We start from the raw sequence: 20,205 nt of genomic DNA, 5'->3' as shown, positions 1-20,205 counted from the left end.
AGACTTTTTTTTTTAACTCATCAATACATTGCGATATAGCTGTTTCAATCCAGCCGACGACTTCATCATGGAAACCTTGTCTCATAGCTTTCTTCGGATTCATGAGATGTGCAGAGTTTACAGTACCATCAAAAAACAGCTTTCCAACCCTGGGTCTACGCCACTCCGACCTGTCTATGGTTCCCACCAGCCACTTCATCTTACATCTCAGAGTTTCTAAGACCGATCAACTGCAGCAAGGGCAGTCCATCCAACTAGCAAAAATCGACTCTCCCTAGTGCCCGTTTTCATCCATATCCAAATACCCCACCACCAGGAACTATGCTCTCCAAACAGACCCGCTATTCACGGACATATCCAGGACAATTATTACAAGACATTGGTTCTGCTCCCATCTATCGGCTCTCACTTCAAGAGCCGCCCTGCCGCCTCAGTTCTATACACCGCACTCCTTCCGGATAGGAGCAGCTACTTCAGCAGCAAGCACAGGAGTGAACCAGCACCTCATCAAGAACCTGGGGTATTGGTCTTCATCAGCAGTAGAGACTTATATCAGATCATCTCCCTCAGACACTGCAACAGCCCAGCAGTCAATTGTTAGCATACCTGGAGTGGGGGTACCCTCTCTGCCAGGACCACCACAGGTTTCCCCCATTAAAAAAATAAATAAAGAAATACAACTCCTTATAAAGCATTTGGGATATTAAACCAGACCAGTGCCTACTGTACATGAGTAGAGATCCCTTCAGCCAGTTGCAGGGTGCCATCCAAACACACTGCAGTCATGTGACATTATTGTTTACCACATGAAAACAGAATTCAACAAATCTGTTGCAAGCTGAAGCCACGGTCTGGTGGTCTGAATGGCTAACCAGTTACTTTGTTTCTTTGTTTGAAATATTAAGATGGCTGATAATTAGCATTAAAATGGCGTAAATGTATCTTTTTTTTTACTACTTTGTTAATGAAGTCAGAAACACAAAACTTTGGATAAACAAACCCAACAAAGTACAGTTTGGATAAACAAACCGTTGACTAGCAACAGCAGCCTGTCATCAAGCAATGACTGGTATGGTTGAAACATACTGTGGCAGTGTCCCAGCCAAATTAATCATTTACAATCCTGCATTTGCTCGAGCAGTTATAGTCGGTGTATTTGCTTATGTGCAGTAACACCACTTTTTAAAACAATTTTACAGGACACATACAAACACACCATTTTGTGGCAGCTTCTATAACTACAACTAAACAATCAAAGTGCAAACTGCTACACTTCATAAAACCATTTGAAGCCTATCCGAGCTTATGACTGGAGTTACAGTAACATGACGCTTTGTTAAACACAGACAGTCCACTGTTATAAAGGCAAATACTACACATTGTGGGGGAAACACTCAACATTATATAACTAAACATTATATAACTAAACATCAAAATATGAAAATGCTTGTTTTACTTTTTTAGTTAAAAGATAGAAAGCATTTCTGGAATGTAGAACAAGCGTGCCATTTTCTAATCAAAATATAAATGTTCAAAATAATAATAATGTAATAAAAGTACTAAGAAACACAATACACAGAGTATGCTTTGAAGTCTTCTTTAACCTGATAATCTTAAAAAAAAAAAAAAAACTATTATCTAAACCGACTGGCTTTCATTTTTATTACATTTGGATTATAATCAAATATAAATATAGCTTGTAGCACTTTTTCTAAAGCACCATAATACATGTTAAAAAAGAAAGTGCTGATTTTTAAACAGAGATTTGTGCCGTTAAGTTCCACCCACTAATATATAATTTAGGTAAGTTTTTTTTTTTTTTTTTAACTGGTATTATATAAAGAAAATACATAATTAAGCAGCAACAGCTTCTCTTTCTGAATAAACTATCCAAAACAATGATTGCATAACAGATGGTTTTCTTTTGCTGTTTCCATTATTTTTGCATTACACTTCAAACCCTTGCAGAAGACTGTAATGCTATGTAGTCTACACCAAATTAAAGGCGGCTAGTAGAGTATCTCCTCAGGAAAGCACATACACACTTGATGGCTCTCTAGCCTCCAGTGTGGATGCAAAAGACTGAATTGTTTGCATCAGTGGGTGTTTGTCATGGCAACAGTGTCTCTGCAAGAAAGAGCTGAATCACTCTTTATAAGAAAGGATCAGAAACGGACAGCCTTTTCCATGACATGTAGAATTTACATAGTTATATAACTTGATCGAGTGCATTAGACAGCTTATCTTATTTTTACCTCTACAGAGCAAAGCTGCCTGATGGTGCTACTACAAAGCACAGAGAGCACTGAACTAGATGCAAATTAGACTACCACATTGGCAGTGATTAAAAGATATCTGTATCCCAAGTGTTTTTTCAAATAATTGTATGTTAAGAATAACTCTTTCTGCATAGCTTTACTAGCCCATGTGAACTATACAGTAAGCAGTAATTTTGTACATTTACATGTGTGTGTTCCCTTTCTTTTAATTAGTCAGATAGCAAGTGTACATGTTGAAATGATTTGCTGTTTTATGAACACCAAATGATTAATAAACGTTTGGTTGTGGCACAGTCTCAGACAACCAGAAGAAAAAGTAAAAAATCACCACCAGAGGGCACACTTGTATAAGTATAAAAAATATATTACAGGTCCGTTACCTTCATAATATAAATGGTGTTATCCAAATTTGCCGATTTACCACTAAACCGATAGACACGTTAAAAAGAAACAAATAGAGCCTGGGGCATCACATCTGCTATCTGCCACGAAGGGCATTTAGGTTTTAAAAGTGAGAGCAGCAAATCAATACTAAGCTTTCATGGATCTAGGATATGAGGCTGTGTGGTCCAGTGGTTAAAGAAAAGGGCTTGTAACCAGGTGGTCCTCGGTTCAAATCCCACCTCAGCCACTGATTCATTGTGTGACCCTGAGTAAGTCACTGAACCTCCTTGTGCTGTCTTTCAGGTGAGACGTAGTTGTAAGTGACTCTGCAGCTGATGCATAGTTCACACACCCTAGTCTCTGTAAGTCACCTTGGATAAAGGCATCTGCTAAATAAACAAATAATAATCTCCCATTTAGCGCTGCAGTCGATGTGGTCTGACTAATTAGTCAGGGATGTGCAGCTGATCGTTTAACAAGTTGGATTTTATTTTGTGATCTATGAAAAAGTTTCAGCAAAAAATGTAATACAATCTTGAAATCCACAAAAAAAAAACATTTATATTTGCTGTTCTAAATATTGTCTGTCCATATCCTACCTCTCCATTAACAGAAAGGATGCCACTTGAAACCCTCCGGTGTAACCGGTAACAGGCTCTGTGGTACAGGTCCCTGGAGAGGCACATTGTACAGCAACGTGAATTACCCAAGGACGAGTTCAACTGATGCGATTCAGAATACACTCACAAACAGATGGCTCCAGCTATCCTTATAAAACCTTTTCCCTCAAGTTTTATGTTCGATTTCTATAACAACGTAGCAGTGTGACAATTTAAAGGGGCATTTCAATTTTGACTGATCTGTATTTACATTTCTTTTTAACACTACCCTGTCAGGTGGGGTGCATTCTGTTACTGTCCACCCTCTCCTTCCCCTTCTTTGTCTAACTGGATATCCCACGAACATGTCGATGGAATTCAATGCACTTTTGCATGCAATTAGAGGCTTTGGTGCTCTAGCGTACTATCGACTGTGATGGTGACAGTTCCAAGGCCAAGGTCAGGGTTGGGTCAGACTGATATGTAATTCACTGTGTCAGTGACAACAGATACAGCCACAGGCAGTGACCCGGCATTCTGCTCACACACACTGATGGCTGTGACTACAGAGATATAAATTCACAAAAAACAAGTTTTCTTTACCGTGATTACTAGCAAACCCAGCAGTAATGTATTATTATTATTATTTATGTATTTATTTATTTATTTATTTATTTATTTTTTCTACAGATTTTGGAACTGGTTTTATAATTGAACCCACATTTTGAACTGGGACTTTAAGTCTCACGGATGTTGTCCAACATTGGCTTGTGATGCTTTTGAAACAAAGGATACAAATATTCACAAACTCAGCAGCAATAAACATGTTAGTACAAGTTTTAAAAATGGGAAAACCCTGGAAAGGTTCCCATTAAAATAATGCACAGTCCATCAATTACTTTTTTGATAGCTATATATGTTTATTTGTCTAATGTGTTTATTTTAAATGTAGACGCACATCATTAGCAACTGTACACATGCAATAGCAGCACTGCAATGATTCCCTCAAGCATGTGCTCATTATACTTTAACCATTATATTGTAAGAAATATGGTTTGGGAAATATATGTGTTATATGGGTAAGTAAATCATTCTTTTAAAAAAAAGTATTTATTATTTATTTGTATTTTTTTAATATTTAGAGTGGACAATTACTATTTTTAATTATTTTCCCCAATTTGGAATGTCCATTTATGTTTTGTTTTTTCTCCTTACCGCAGCGAGTCCCCACACAGCACAGATGTTCTGAGGACATGTGAGCATCCTCCAATCTCACAAGCATAAAGCCAGACTCACTTTTACGTCAAGCAATCCAGAGCAGAGGTGGGTGGGCTATCGATCCCAGAGAATGGAGATCAGCCCTGCTTCTTATCCACTCAATGTGCTTGGTGTCTGGCCAGTAGGGTTCGCTGTTGCGCGTTGAGGAGTAACAGTCCCTGTCGGTTTCCCATCCCCCACCCCGGGAGTGTCAGAGCCAATGTGACACCCCCTCGGGGTTCCCAGCAAAGTTCGGCCTCTTTGCACAGCCTGGATGCGAACTGGCACTGTCCAAGCTGTGAGTAAAGCATTCTTAATGAAGGTTGAGCATGGCAACACTAATTGCATAAAGCTTTGTTTCCTGCAGTGTAATGGATTGACCACTAGATGTCATGAGTTCCCGCATGTATGCACGCCTCCGGAAAATCCATAGTCGTTTCCTTAACAAATTAAGGATAATGGTCAATTGGTTAACTTCTTGTTAAAGTTAATGACGCCTCCATAAAAAGGGCTTAGCCGATAGCTTTGTTATGGGGGTATAGCGGAGTAAGGAAGTGGAAGTGCGTGTGCATTGCGGAAGCAGAAGTAAGAGAAAGAAATTAAAACCAAAGGGCGCGTAAAATATCTGTTTGTTCCAGTACTATACTGTGCAAATACGTCACAGTATATGTGTAGTTCCGGGGCGGAACGTATGAACTGTTTTGACTTGAATTTGTTTAGTTTGGTAAACGGCATATCCATCCTGACGTCAGACAGTTACCACACAAAGTATTATTTAGTTAGTGCTCCAACTGAGAGCTAGCTTTATTTTGTTTGTTGCTTTATTCGCGGTTGTTTCCCCACTGCACTGTAAGAAAAATAAAACCAACACCGGTTTTAACCTGTAAATCAAGACTCCAGTCTGATCATTGACACTGCCCTTGGCCAGGCAACATTACAATTAGCAAAAGCGCCTCCGCGCATCAGCAGTTTAAATACAGTATACAAATATCAACTGTGCTCAATCACTGAGGACAATACATCAAAACAAGTCCTCATGGATAAGCAACTTGTTATATGATCACGATTATGTTTACTCAAGTCTGCAGTGTCCTATTTGACTACAGTATACTTGCAAAGCGATCGTCTCGTGAGGGTTTAACTGCCATGCGGTGTTATGTGTAATGGCCTTTGAATTAAAATGTCATTACAGTACAGTATTTTACTGTCACAACTATCACTGCATTTAAGCATCTATGGCTTACTTGTTTTCTGTTGCGATGCAAATCAAATCTCACAGTTTTTCATTAAGAGGAGATGCAAAACTCCAAAATCTCCCCCCCCCCCCCTCCCCTTTTCCTCCGCCTCACTGCGCCACGCCGCAATCCCACTCCCTCTACATGCATATCACACAATAACAGTGCTGTACTCAGTATGTATTCAATGAATGTGTATTGACTTTATTGGCTGTACACGTCCTTGCACTTGATACAGTACCGTATTACATGTAGTCAGTTTGCCCCACAATGATTCTTAGGATTGCTTGATTCTGACAAGCTGAGTATTTTGGTATGGCTAGTATAGGAACGATTTTTTCTCAGTGGTTTTGATCACTATATGCTGTTGATTAGGTATTAGGTATCATTGTACTAGGTATCCAAGCTAAAAACTATGCAGATGTATATATTAACTTTCAACAAGAGCTAAAAAGATCTGAACTCAGACCATTAAAGTGTACACTGAGTGTATCTTAAGCTTGGGTTCTCGGGATTGTCACTGCTCTTTTAAAGATATACATATCAAAGAGCTCAGTGCTGATATCCTGGACCTTTCAGATAGAAAGCTCACAGCTGTTCTGGTCCCATTCCAAGCAGGAGTAGCTATGGGCTTAAGCTGTAAGGCAAATTCCCTGAACAAATTCTGTTACACTGACTATATGCTTGTGACTAAACCTGGTAGCAATCGTCATGTTATCGAACATATTAGTGATGGGATTCTACTTGTGGCGCTCATATATTATGATTAAGATTATTATTACTGTTTCTATTATCAAATAACATCCAAAAACTTTATAATATGATCCAATTCCTTACAAGCATCCCCTTTTTAATATGAGTAACAGCTATTTGGATGTATTAGCTACAGAAATATTTCTCCTTTTATTAATTTTTTTAAATATGTATCATCTTGTTTAACAGGTCATTCCAAAAGAAAAAATGCTCTGCTGTGTAATTCTTTTCAGAGGTTCTCTAATTATTTGCAGTAATCTGCAGTGGGAAATATTTGGCCTGTCAAGAGGAAAAGCCAAAGCAAACATGTCTCCAAAGAATTCTGATGCAAGGAAAGCCAAGTGTGCCTCTTTCTGACAAGACAGTTGAGCTTTTCAGTGATGCATCTATGACAGATCCTGTTAGAAACTAACACTGCTCGATTGATCTGACACCTTGGGAATGATTGGCAGATATGCAGTGATGGCTGCACTCTTCAGATGGGCAAGCAGAGCATGAAGAACAAGGATCTCTAATGTAGTTCAGTTTAGCACAAATTTGTGTTATGGATTATCCAGGAGATCAAGAGTTCAAGGCAACTTCATTCTCCAGTAAATTATTCCGATACATGTGATGTGCTGACGCAGGAAAGAGAAAGTACCTGTGATGTTTTTGTATTTGATTTTAGACTTTTAAGAATCTTTTTGTACTGACTTTCAAACAATACAGACATGCATTTATTACCCAATATGAGATTACCTGTTTCATGTTTATTACTTGCTATTACAGAAAAAGTGTAAGAAGCAAACACTTACTTTGCCTTAGCTTCTGCATCCTCATATGCTTTGTTAGATACATCTTCCAACCCTCCGATCAAGTGTTTAAATGAGCTGAAAAAGATAAATATGAATATTTAGACTATTAGCTTCCATGTGCCTTCTTTTGTTATCTGGGCTGTCTTCAGGGCTTTGTACAACATATCTTTTTTTAGACGAAGTAAAAACAAAAAAATAGCTTGTCACAAAATGTAAAAATGTATTAAATCACTATTTTTTTAATGTATAAAATAAATGAACCAACTTTCAACTCACTATTTTTGTAGTGTAGATTGTTTTTCATGATGCATTGTTATGACTTGTATCTTCCACTGTATTCATTACCCACCTATCTATAAGGGTGTCGCTCACAGACAGGGCTCTCTTCTAAAAATAATTGCATTGGAAGGACACAGTTTTTTGGCAGGGGGAAAAAATTCTCATCCAAAAAAAGATGCCCCTCCCATAGGACCCTGCCCAACTCTGGTTGCCATGACACCCAGAACAACACAAAGGCACAGCACAACTGGTGTTCTCTGCTTAAGAGGTTAAAAAAATACATTGATAAATAAACACCAGAGCTGTGGTTCATGACTTGTCTTTTGGGTTGAAAAGATTATCCAATTTGCCCTTACATAGTGTACAAATAATTAATTCAAGTACTAGTAGGCATTTCACATGGGTGTTAAGCAGCTCTCTGGCTAGTTCATTTAGTAGAGCATTGGACTCTTGATTTCAGGGATAATTGGTTCAAGACCCACATGTGGCACAAGTGTTAATCCCTCATTTTCAAATGTATTGTTTAATTTCCCTTTTTGACCTATAAGGTTTGGCTTTGAATCCAGTTTAAGTCACAAATGAAACCAAGTTGAGAATCACAATTTATCTCCAGGTCAACCGCACAAAATTTAATAAGGTGTTTCACGCAGCAGGTAAGCCAGCTTTACTCTTGGTGCAGTATGATAATTGGGGAACTGAGTTCAAATCCTGCTGATTTCTGCCTTTATTTTCGGACATGTTTCATTTACCTGCTAGTCAATGAAAAAGTAAGTTGTTCTATGGAAGTGAGGCAGCACAGTGGGCTAATTCAAAACTAGCTGATTTTGTCATTTATTTTCAAAGTTAATTTACCTTATATTCTGTCTGAAACTGAGCTTTCCTGTGGGAGCTGGTGGTGCAGTGGGCTAATCCCATGGCCGCCTCTCCCTGAAGATGGCAGTTTGAATCCAGCTCCTGGAGGTGAGTTCCTGAGGCAAGGTGTTGGTACCGATGCTGGTTTTAACTAATGATGTTGGTTGTGCTTCCACAGATGGAGGAGGAGAAGACTGGCCCTGCAGAGGGAGGAGGTGGAAAGGATAGAAAAGAGAGTGGAAGGTGGAGGTGTTGCTGACTGAGAGAAAAGGAAGGAGGCAAACAGTAGTTTTCTCCATTTGCATGCACAAATCTCTTGTTTAAAGATTCTTATTGTGTGCATTCTATTATTGAATCTTAAAAAAGAGAGACTTGTGGAGAAAAGTATTGTTTATTTCTCTGGCAACAACATCTCCACCTTCCACTCTCCTCCCCGGCAGGGGGGCCAGACCCCACCCATTTCTATCCTCTCCCACCTTCTCCCTCTGCAGGGCAGGTCTTCTCCTCCTCCATCTGTGGAAACACAACCAGCATCATTACTTACCTCAGGAACTCACCTCCAGGAGCTGGATTCAAACTGCCACCTTCAGGGAGAGAAGGCCATGGGATAGCCCACTGTGCCACCAGCTCCCACAGGAAAGTTTTGTTTCAGACTGAATATAAGGTAAATTAACTTTGAAAAAGTCTTTGAAAATAAAGGACAGAATCAGCTGGATTTGAACTCCCACAAGAAGAACCATCACAGCATGTTAGTGAACTAACCCACTGCACCACTTGTCTCCTTCCAACAGTCTAGCAGTCTAACCTTGTAGATGATTGCACACTTCTGAAGCTGAGAATCGTGGATCTTATTGCACAATTGCAGTTTCATGCCATGTGATTATCAAACCAAAACCTATTACATAGTAGGGCTATGAGGGCTACCAGGGTAAATGGTATCAGTGTTAATAATTATCATATACATAATAACCATGCTAGCTTCCATAGGAAAATCTATTTTTTATATTGTGTCTCAGGTCAAGCTATGGAATCTGAAGCTGTGCAGCAGAAATAATTCCACTTCTAGCAGGGTTGACTTTTTACAAAGTTTCTTAGTGCTGAAACAGTAAAAGTTGGATGTTTCTCTTGCCATTCCATTATGAAGTAAACTTTCATACTCCCTACTACAATACTACCTTCGCTTTTAATTCATTATTACTGAAACAAAATGAATGACAATGCTTTCTAAATAGGCAAAGTTAGCACTGCTGTTTAGGTGTCAACATGCCTTAGCATTGCCAGCAACCAATCGGGCGTTGGTGACCAAAGCAGAAAAATAACCTTGATATATTGGCTTTGCGTGAGTGAAGTGAACTCTATTAACACTTTCCTTTTCTTTCTGCAGAAGTGGACCCGGAAGGTGACAAAGTGGCTTGAGAAAGGGGTCTCAAGATTCAGGGAATGGAAAAGGAAGATTATCATGGAAAGCTACCCCTTTAGAGGAAGGACTGCTGTTATGATCAAGGACAGGTGGAGGCTTAAGATGGCTTAAAGTAGTAGTTTAAAGTTTAAAAAAAATTAGTTATATAGTATGTTTCTGTATTTCTACCTGTGATTATTGTTTGGTTATTTAGAATAAACAGACTAAGCATGTCAGTGTGTGTGTAGTTGTTAATGTATATATGCCCTTTTAGGGCTTGTTATTGTTATTATTACTGTTATTGTTATATTAAACATACAGTACTGTGCAAAAGTTTTAGGCAGGTGTGAAAAAATGCTGTAAAGTAAGAATGCTTTCAAAAATAGACATGTTAATAGTTTATATTTATCAATTAACAAAATGCAAAGTGAGTGAACAGAAGAAAAATCTACATCAAATCAATATTTGGTGTGACCACCCTTTGCCTTCAAAACAGCATCAATTCTTCTAGGTACACTTGCACACAGTTTTTGAAGGAACTCGGCAGGTAGGTTGGCCCAAACATCTTGGAGAACTAACCACAGTTCTTCTGTGGATTTAGGCAGCCTCAGTTGCTTCTCTATCTTCATGTAATTCCAGACAGACTTGATTATGTTGAGATCAGGGCTCTGTGGGGGCCATACCATCACTTCCAGGACCCCTTGTTCTTCTTTACGCTGAAGATAGTTCTTAATGACTTTCGCTGTATGTTTGGGGTCGTTGTCATGCTGCCGAATACATTTGGGGCCAATCAGATGCCTCCCTGATGGTATTGCATGATGGATAAGTATCTGCCTGTACTTCTCAGCATTGAGGAGACCATTAATTCTGACCAAATCCCCAACTCTATTTGCAGAAATGCAGCCCCAAACTTGCAAGGAACTTCCACCATGCTTCACTGTTGCCTGCAGACACTCATTCGTGTACCGCTCTCCAGCCCTTCGGCGAACAAACTGCCTTCTGCTACAGCCAAATATTTCAAATTTTGACTCATCAGTCCAGAGCACCTGCTGCCATTTTTCTGCACCCCAGTTCCTGTGTTTTCGTGCATAGGGCAGCAGTGTGGAGTAGTGGTTAGGGCTCTGGACTCTTGACCGGAGGGTTGTGGGTTCAATCCCCAGTGGGGGACACTGCTGCTGTACCCTTGAGCAAGGTACTTTACCTAGATTGCTCCAGTAAAAACCCAACTGTATAAATGGGTAATTGTATGTAAAAATAATGTGATATCTTGTAACAATTGTAAGTCGCCCTGGATAAGGGCATCTGCTAAGAAATAAATAATAATAATAATAATAATAGTTGAGTCGCTTGGCCTTGTTTCCACGTCGGAGGTATGGCTTTTTGGCCGCAAGTCTTCCATGAAGGCCACTTCTGACCAGACTTCTCCGGACAATAGATGGGTGTACCAGGGTCCCACTGTTTTCTGCCAATTCTGAGCTGATGGCACTGCTGGACATCTTCCGATTGCGAAGGGAAGTAAGCATGATGTGTCTTTCATCTGCTGCAGTAAGTTTCCTTGGCCGACCACTGCGTCTACGGTCCTCAACGTTGCCCGTTTCTTTGTGCTTCTTCAAAAGAGCTTGGACAGCACATCTGGAAACCCCTGTCTGCCTTGAAATTTCTGCCTGGGAGAGACCTTGCTGATGCAGTATAACTACCTTGTGTCTTGTTGCTGTGCTCAGTCTTGCCATGGTGTATGACTTTTGACAGTAAATGTCTTCAGCAACCTCACCTTGTTAGCTGAGTTTGGCTGTTCCTCACCCAGTTTTATTCCTCCTACACAGCTGTTTCTGTTTCAGTTAATGATTGTGTTTCAACCTACATATTGAATTGATGATCATTAGCACCTGTTTGGTATAATTGTTTAATCATACACCTGACTATATGCCTACAAAATCCCTGACTTTGTGCAAGTGTACCTAGAAGAATTGATGTTGTTTTGAAGGCAAAGGGTGGTCACACCAAATATGGATTTGATTTAGATTTTTCTTCTGTTCACTCACTTTGCATTTAGTTAATTGATAAATATAATCTATTAACATGAAAGCATTCTTACTTTACAGCATTTTTTCACACCTGCCTAAAACTTTTGCACTGTACTGTACATATTTAAAGAAATAGAACATGTGTTCATTGCTTTATATAGTTCTTAGTATTTGTTGAGAAAGGGTGTATCATGTGGTTTGTCTTCCCAAACATATACAATGCTCCAGTCCAAACTATTGGCATCCTTGGGCTATTAAATCATTAAATCACTTGCTCAGTGGGTGGGGTGCTGGTATTAAACAGGAATGTCCAGAGGTTTCATTCTTTAAACAAGGGCTGCATACTTCCGTTCTTTTACACAAAGGGGGGAGTGGATAGGGGTGAAGGGGGAAGAGGGTTGAAGTGCTGTTTCGGCTGTGTGTTGCATTAAACAGACTAAACACACAGCTCAGTATCCTTGGTGCTTGAAGCCCTCGGTACCTGGTGCCCAGTGCTTTGGCACCCCAGTGTCTCAGCCTCGACGCCCTTGGTACCCTCGGGTCCTCGGTGCCTCGGTGCTTCGGCACCTCAGTGACCTACAGCCTCGATGCCTCTGACCAAGGACGTCACTCCACGGAGGGGCCTATCAGCAGCTTTGATAGAAAATGCTCAGTGAATACCAGACCTGTGGCAGGCATATCCCAAAATTATTGGCTGCTGGTCGTTTTCTCTTTCAGGCAACCGTTTTGCAGGTATCTGAATGTGGGGCGTTATTTGTTTTTCTGATGCCTCAGACCTTTAGCTGTAAATGCAGGGCAGCAAACCTATTAACCTGCAGATATACCCATAGGATTCGATCTTGTCAAATTACAAAAGTAACACATTTTCAACATGGTCAGTACATTGATTGAAGATAAGACCATATAGTACAGAATGTGAGTAGGGTGGTTAGAGGCCTCTGTGTTGAAATCATAGAGTATCTTCCACAGGAATGTAAAACACTCTTGTCTTTCTGTTGTCAGGCAACGTAAACAGTTTCTTGTTGTGGCAGTTGTCAAAATGAGACATAAGGAAATGTATTTCTTTCTACATAAGGAAAGTTATTTCTTAAGTGGAGATACTTTTCTTTTGGTACACTTTTTTTTTTTTCCACAGCTCCCAAACCAACTACATTGTCATGTCATTCTCATAGATCCTACTAACCCTAGCAGTACCAGGAAAACTACACAAAACTGATAATTATCTTTACAGCAAAGCCAGGACAACTCACATGGGCCAAAATAAACAAGACCGTCCAGTCTGATTTTGTTATAAAATTAGTGGTTGATTTCCTGCACTGCTATCTATCTCTTTTGTCGATGCATACAATTTCCTTTTTATAGCACAGCCTTGAAGCAGTGTAATTCTGTGCCCATTGGCATTGTGTATGGGGGCCCCATTTGCAATTTACGATCACAATTTATCACACCAAAGGTTATCTCAATGGATAGTTAGTGTGTGGACTCCATATTCATGTTTCTAAAAGAGACAGGGGACAATGTGACTATTTAGGATGGAATACAGCACACTATTGGCTGGTTTCACAGACCCCAACAAGAACTAATTTTCGATTAACTATTGTTACCTTTGGTAAAGTAGTCCAAGATGTTTAGAAATAAAAGTGGGAAATAGAACAAGGCTATTTCCTCTTTATTTAGGATATTATGTGGTGTTCTTTTGTAAGACAAATGTTTCATTGTCTCCCAAGTATCCTGTGGAAATAACATGATGATACTAGTTGCACAAGTACAAACAATTCTGAGCCCAATACGCTGGGCAGCATGGGTAGTATGATGACGAGCATTACAACTTCTCATCAATGTTGATTTTTTTTTTGTATCTTCTTAGCAGTATAGAAAGCTTTGAAAGCCTTGGGAGATTTGAACATAACTAACATTTTTTATTTCAAGTCATTCCTAAGTATGTTCATCTTATAAGGAACAATCTACACACATTTAACCTCTGCGGTGAGCAAATGTATTTAATTTAAAAGGCAATGAACTGTAAAATACATAATTAATTTGTACTTACTCTCTGTCTATAACCAAACAGGTCACAGCTTCAGCAGCAATGACGTTGGCTGTTCTTATATCTTCCCTGTTGAAAAGTTTAGAAAGAATAAAACAATTAATATAATGACTTATTGAATATCTAAATGGTTTGTAAAGCTAAAGACTGTACTGTGTGGAGAACAACAAACCCACACAACATATATTCTGACATACTTGAAAAGTTTTTTATGTTTTTATTATAACAGGTGCTTGTACACCTGAATTAACCTCTCTTAAAAAGTTTTTTTAAAATGCTTAATTGAACACTGACTCTCTACATGTCTCTTGTTCAGCATCAGAATCTTCTTCAGTATATTCTGTGGAGGAATTGTCCCAGTCGGAAGAGTCTGCATCAGATTCAATGTAATCCATAGTAAGAACAGGTCCATTCGATTAGACATTTACACTCTCTCTGAGCTTGTCCTCTGCAAAGTCTTATACAGTGGAATGACACTGGAATTGTTCCCCAGTCTCTGACAGATTCAGATTATCTGTTCCCTCAAAGGTCACAGCTGCATTACAAAGCACAAGCGAAGCAGAATCTGATTTGCACAAGAGCGAGAAGAAGCAAGAGTCAGGATGCCCATCTCTAGACCCTCTGTCCACACAGACACAAGGCATTTTGTAAAGCGGATCCAGTCCCCAGATCCAGATCCTCCTGCTTGTCATCACCCTTGAAATAACAGCTCAGCAGTGACTGACATTCTCTAAACACCTGCTCTGTCCAATCACAATGCAGCTGCCACAAGGAGACCCTTTCCATGCCTGAACCAAGCCCACTCCACACCTTTCCAAGATGCATGTGTGGTCACCAGAGAGAACTTCTGCACTTATACTGCACTAGTCCCTTGAAAGATTATTTTCAGACTATATTATTTCAGCTGATTTGAGGATACCATTACAACCCCTGTTCATAAGTAAAGTATCTCTCTATTTGTGGATGAAAAGAATGCAAAAACAAATCTGATAGAATTATTTAATAATTATATAACCACCTTTAATGCTGTATTTTCCTTATTCAAAACCCATGATTCTGGACATTTGTTTGAAAGTTTCCATTAAACAGCACTTGATAAACAAAAGTTAAACACTGGTTCCATTGTTGTTATTTTTTAGGTGGATTAAGCACTTTATGGAAATGTTTTAACTGCTGGTATTACTGTATCCATTTTGGCTGGGGCAGGGGAGGGGGGACTGTGTTGGGATGAGTTAAATCGGAAATATATAATCTGACCTGGCTACCTGCCTATCTGAAGAGTTGGAAATTAACCCAGTAATGAAACATTTCAAAAATAGGCATTATTTCACACTCAGTACTTGGATAGTACCACCAGAACATGTCACAAGTCTTCACAAAGGGCAAAGACAGGTGCACCCTTATTAAATGACAAGGTTGGTTGTGTACAGTCATCACTCCAGCAGTGGCAATACATTGTAAATAAACCTCAGAACCTTGACTTCATTTATTTGCATATCGGTTCCAAAGGGAGCAATAGCTTCCTTTTTTTAGCCAAAATAAAATGTATTTGAACTCAAGCCTTCTGAATATTTGTATTTCTTCAAACTTAGACAAGAGTTGGTTAAGGTCAATCAGGAAAATTCAGCAATGTAATGTCTTGGCACTTCTCTCCATGATTAACATTTGTGGATGCTTACCAAAATGAAGGACAGACGCTAGGGAATATTACATTTTAATTGCTTTGGATCAATTGCAAGAGGCAGGAGATTAGAAGTAAGTGTTTACATTGATGTTTCTGTGAACAAAAACAAAGCACTACCCTGGGAACAATGCAAGGGGAATGGCACCTGCGATGAAATGTCTATGTTGAACAATTAATAGAAGTATGTTTTGTTAACAGTTCGTTAACAGTAAAAACTTGGCAGAGAAATTCATAGAACACAATAAAATTCAAAGCAATATTTAAAAGTGTGTGTGGGGTTTATCAACTGGAAATAGAAAAGTCACATAACAGCAAATGTGGCAGCCATATTAGTTCACTCCTACATTTTATCATTGATTTAATATTTATATAAGATTCATTAAAATATGGTCATGAAATAGCACAGTTAGCTCACCTAAAGTCGTTTTTTATTCATTTTTCAGTTTTAGTCATCACATACTGGAGACTTTTTAAAATTAAGGCATCTAAATCACCCCTTTCACCTCCTCTATAGAGCACTCTGAATCATGTCTAACCTCCAAGTACACATGTACTTGTTTAACTGACTGTTACTTCCACTAGTAGATGTAAAAAACACATCGGTAAGAAATACCACGTAGAACAAATGTGGTATTCCTTATATCCACTAGGGAATTAATTCCCATCCTTTTTTTATCCCAGCTATGTCCAAAGACAATGTGTGTCTGCCCTCCACGTTAATAAATATAGTTAATGAACTGGATGTCATGAGACAGCTTGATCGCCCCAAAACAAGTTGTTGATGCCCTCTCATAACTGACCAAATAAAATTGCAAATTAACATATTGATTGTTTTTTATTTGTTTGCGTGCCAGAGTGGAGATGTGCTGGGAGTAGGAGAGGCAGGGGTTCAGGGTTACTCCGAGGTTCATGGCTGAGGAGGAGGAGATAGAGAGAACAGAGGAGGGGGAAGATGAGGAGGGTAAGAAAAGGAGATCAGATTTAGAGAGGTGGAGTTTGAGGTGATGCGAGTGCATCCAGGAGGAGATATCAGACAGACAAGTAGAGATGGTGAGATCAGAGGGGGGGAAGGAGAGGAAGATCTGAGCATCATCAGCATAGAAATGTTATGAGAAACCAGTTTCCGTGGAGTGAGCAGAGCTGAAACCAGATTGGAGAGGGTCGAGCAGGGAGTTGTTAGACAGAAAAGCAGAGAGCTGGCGCTGTACTGCCCGCTTGAGGGTTTTAGAAAGGAGAAGTGGGGTCGAGAGGGAGGTGGGGTCGAGGGTAGGTTTTTGAAGAGGGGGGTGATAGAGGCTTGTTTGAAGGCAGAGGGAAAGAGGCCAGAGAGGAGAGATGTGTTGAGAAGGGAGGAGATGAAGTGGAGTAGAGCAGGAGAAGTTGAAGGAGTGAAGGAGAGGAGGGAATCTGGCAGAGTGGGTGGGGTTGGAGAGATGGATATTGAAATCACCCAACAGGACAGTTGGGGTAGACAGACAGGGGAGGGAGGAGAGGAGATAGTCGAGTTCACTGAGAAAGTGAGTGAGAGGTCCAGGGGGATGGTATAGTACAATTAGCAGGAGTTGACAGGGAGAGGTTAGTTGGACAGTGTGAAATTCAAAGGTGTTAACAGAGAGTGAGGAGAGGTCATAGGGGACAGAAAAGAGTGAGGGAGAGCGGAGAAGACCAGTCCCACCTCCCCGTCCAGTGAGACACGGAGTATGGGACAGGATGTAGAGAGAGGACAGGGCAGCAGCAGTTACAGTGTTATCAGGAGAGAGCCAGGTTTCAGTGAAAGCAGCGAAATCGAGAGAGCTCAAACATATAGCTAATTTACATATCAACCCCCACCTTAACCCTTCATTTGCATGGCATCGCGTGAAAAGCCCAGTTTACTCGAGTAAAACAAACTGAGCGACTGGAAACCCAAAAAAGCATTTTACATGAGACATTTTTCTCGAGCAAATGTCTCGAGCTAAAAGAAAACACGCATGGAAACCCCATGATTGACACTCTGGTATACTAGATTCTGAGAGCTATGCTCCGGCCACAGAGGTGTTTTAAACCTCTGAGGATGTGATGTGTCACTAGTTCACAAGAATCTACATTTTTTACCTGTTGTTGATACCTAAATAGTGGACATTTGTTACAACAAATTATTGAATTATTGGAGAAAAGCATTCAAGGTTGCAAATTTGATATTCTGTTGTTTACAGCCTTCACAGTGGATATGTACTGTATGTTATGTAAATTGTATGGTTCATGATTTTAAAATAATCTTACTGCAAGCATAGAAAGTGATTGACGCACTTCATGGACTAAGGTTCATTCATTTGAGTCAGTTGGAAAAAACCCTGGCATTCTCATCTGGTCTATACTCGTCCTACAGGCAGATGCTAGAGGGCTCTTGGGACTGGAGAGTTACCATCTGTCACAGCACTGCACTGCCCTATTTACCTCAACACAAGTTCAGTATTACACTGCAAAAATATATTGAGTAATGCAGCATCTACCCAAGAAGTTATTGTATTCTGGGTTTTCCAAGTCCAACCCTTTAAATGCCACTTCAGACCGACGGAGACTGAAACATTTAGATGTTACTGTAAGCAGTGTTAACTTTATCAAGAGAAACCATTAAAACACTCAAGAAGTGCTGATACAACAATATGTCTGATTTTTTAAACAATATCCAATATACTACACCCTATTGTACATCTATTGATTTGTAATAAAAAAACAGAAACACACACAATGCATTGCTCTGTATGCTATGTAGTGCTGCCATATTTTATATGTCAGAACATTTCAATACAATGCAACTTACTTATAATTGTAAACCTTCCAATCGTGTGGGTTTTTTCCCCCGCAAAGTGATATTAAGTAGGGTGGAAGTTAGTTGTATGACTGTTAAATGTGAATGATGTTAACCAATATATATATAGGAGCTTGTCCCCATTGACTTGTCAAGTGAGATCAAGCGGATTTGAATGTACTGTAGAGAACTACTTCTATAGTCTTCTAAATTAAAAAAGGTGACATTGCTGGGAAAGAAGTATATAGGTTCACAAAAAAGTATTTTGCACTTTTTAAGGATTTATTGCATATGTTGTACTGCTACAATACCACCATGGTCTCTTAAGGGGTTAAAACTGCCCAACTTTCCTTTGTTCAAAAAGCTTTATGGTCTAGATAGATACATGACATAAATCAAGTGACAACAGTTCTGTCTCAACACCCCATGGCTTGCGTTATTGTTATAATTTGGGTTAGTTTTTACATGTGTAATTGCTTACCTAGGAAACACTGAACCAACAGCTGTGGTCTCGAGCAATTGCTCTAAGGTTGTGCCAAGGCAGCAGGCCATCACGCTCAGGCAGACTATTAATATAATTGAATATGTCTGTTCTGTCTAGTATCTACTAGAGTATGAAATAGAGGCTGGGGGTCCCAGTGCGCTTCCCTGGTATACTGGTAATGTATAATGTGTGCTGCACACTCACGTTACACAGCTGATACAGCAAAGGATGCTAAAACTGGCTAAAGGGAAACGGTTAAAGGGAAGAACTGGAAGGACTTTCTATGAAAGACTAGATTTGTTACATTTACTTATCTCCTTTGATCTCATTTGCCATCGTTGGGCAACACCAACTGACCAACCAACCAGTGGCTTGATACTTAAAAATGACCTGGAAGTGCTCTGAGTTTTAAATATATAAATAGAGATATGCTGCAAAACTAGTATTGTAACATTACTGGTGTGTTTTTAATACAATTGCATACTGGAGTTAATGCTTGGATAAATAAGCCCTAATATAGGCGCACTCCAAAATAAGTGTCTCTCGTGTGAAAACAACATTCATTGCCAAACTAGAACCTCTCCTCTTTCTATGAGAACTGTTGAAAATGCTTTTTTTCGCAAGCAATTAAAGAGCGTGGGCTGTGAGAGATTCCTCGGGCTTTCGGACATTAACTGTCAGACAGTCGCAGATCATTTTCCTGTTCAGTAATTTTCACAGCAGCACTTTCAGTCTCTTCATTGAAATGAATGGAGGAGAAGACCACAAACATCACGCTCTGTCAACGAACCACAAAACTAACATTTAATTTTCTATTGCATCTACCATCAAACAAAAGCAAAGGGAGGTCCTCAAATGAAAAGGTCAGTGTTGTCAGCCTGACTGAGCCCCATATGCATGATCCAGTTCATCGTATTTGGACATCTTGTATAAGATATTCTATATAAAAAAGAAATGGGAATGGTATTTATTGGAATTATGCATCACTGCAAGTGTGATTTTATTTTCAGCTCGGATGACTAGTAGACATCTGGAAAAATGCTTGTGGGCTAAACACACACCTCACTCCAACATTTTAAAATAAACTGTATAGTCATTTTTGGTTATGAATTACAATGCACAGCCTCAGTATCATGATGCATGAATTTTCAATAATCATTTCTCCCTTAGCAAATTGTGACCTGGTGTAAAAACCCGACTTATTTTGTCTATCTAGTTTTAAAACATACAGTGCACAGTAAATCCAAGTTGCAGCAAATCCTTTAATGTGAAAGTCCAAAAATGTGGAGCATTTAAAGATGTATTAGTCATGCTAAGCTTAAATGTTACTGTATTGGTCAATAA

General features: G+C 39.5%; 1 protein-coding gene across 3 annotated transcripts in view; it reads right to left on the bottom strand.

Moving 5' to 3' along the window:
* LOC117414972 (cGMP-dependent protein kinase 1) overlaps positions 1 to 20,205 on the bottom strand; it is a 186,088-nt gene that overhangs the window by 16,151 nt on the left and 149,732 nt on the right. For 2 of the 3 annotated variants that reach the window (XM_034024849.2, XM_034024848.3), the window contains exons 8-9: positions 13,906 to 13,971; positions 7,302 to 7,376 (exon numbers count right to left, since the gene is read on the bottom strand). In XM_034024849.2, coding sequence (XP_033880740.1) covers positions 7,302 to 7,376; positions 13,906 to 13,971 — 141 coding nt within the window. Of the gene's footprint in view, positions 1 to 7,301; positions 7,377 to 13,905; positions 13,972 to 14,196; positions 14,389 to 20,205 lie in introns of those variants that run through there. The other variant, XM_034024850.2, reaches the window with a different exon arrangement.

This window comes from Acipenser ruthenus, chromosome 7 (genome assembly GCF_902713425.1).
Source record: "Acipenser ruthenus chromosome 7, fAciRut3.2 maternal haplotype, whole genome shotgun sequence".
NCBI lineage: Eukaryota > Metazoa > Chordata > Actinopteri > Acipenseriformes > Acipenseridae > Acipenser > Acipenser ruthenus.
This window is presented reverse-complemented; position numbering and strand designations above follow the sequence as displayed.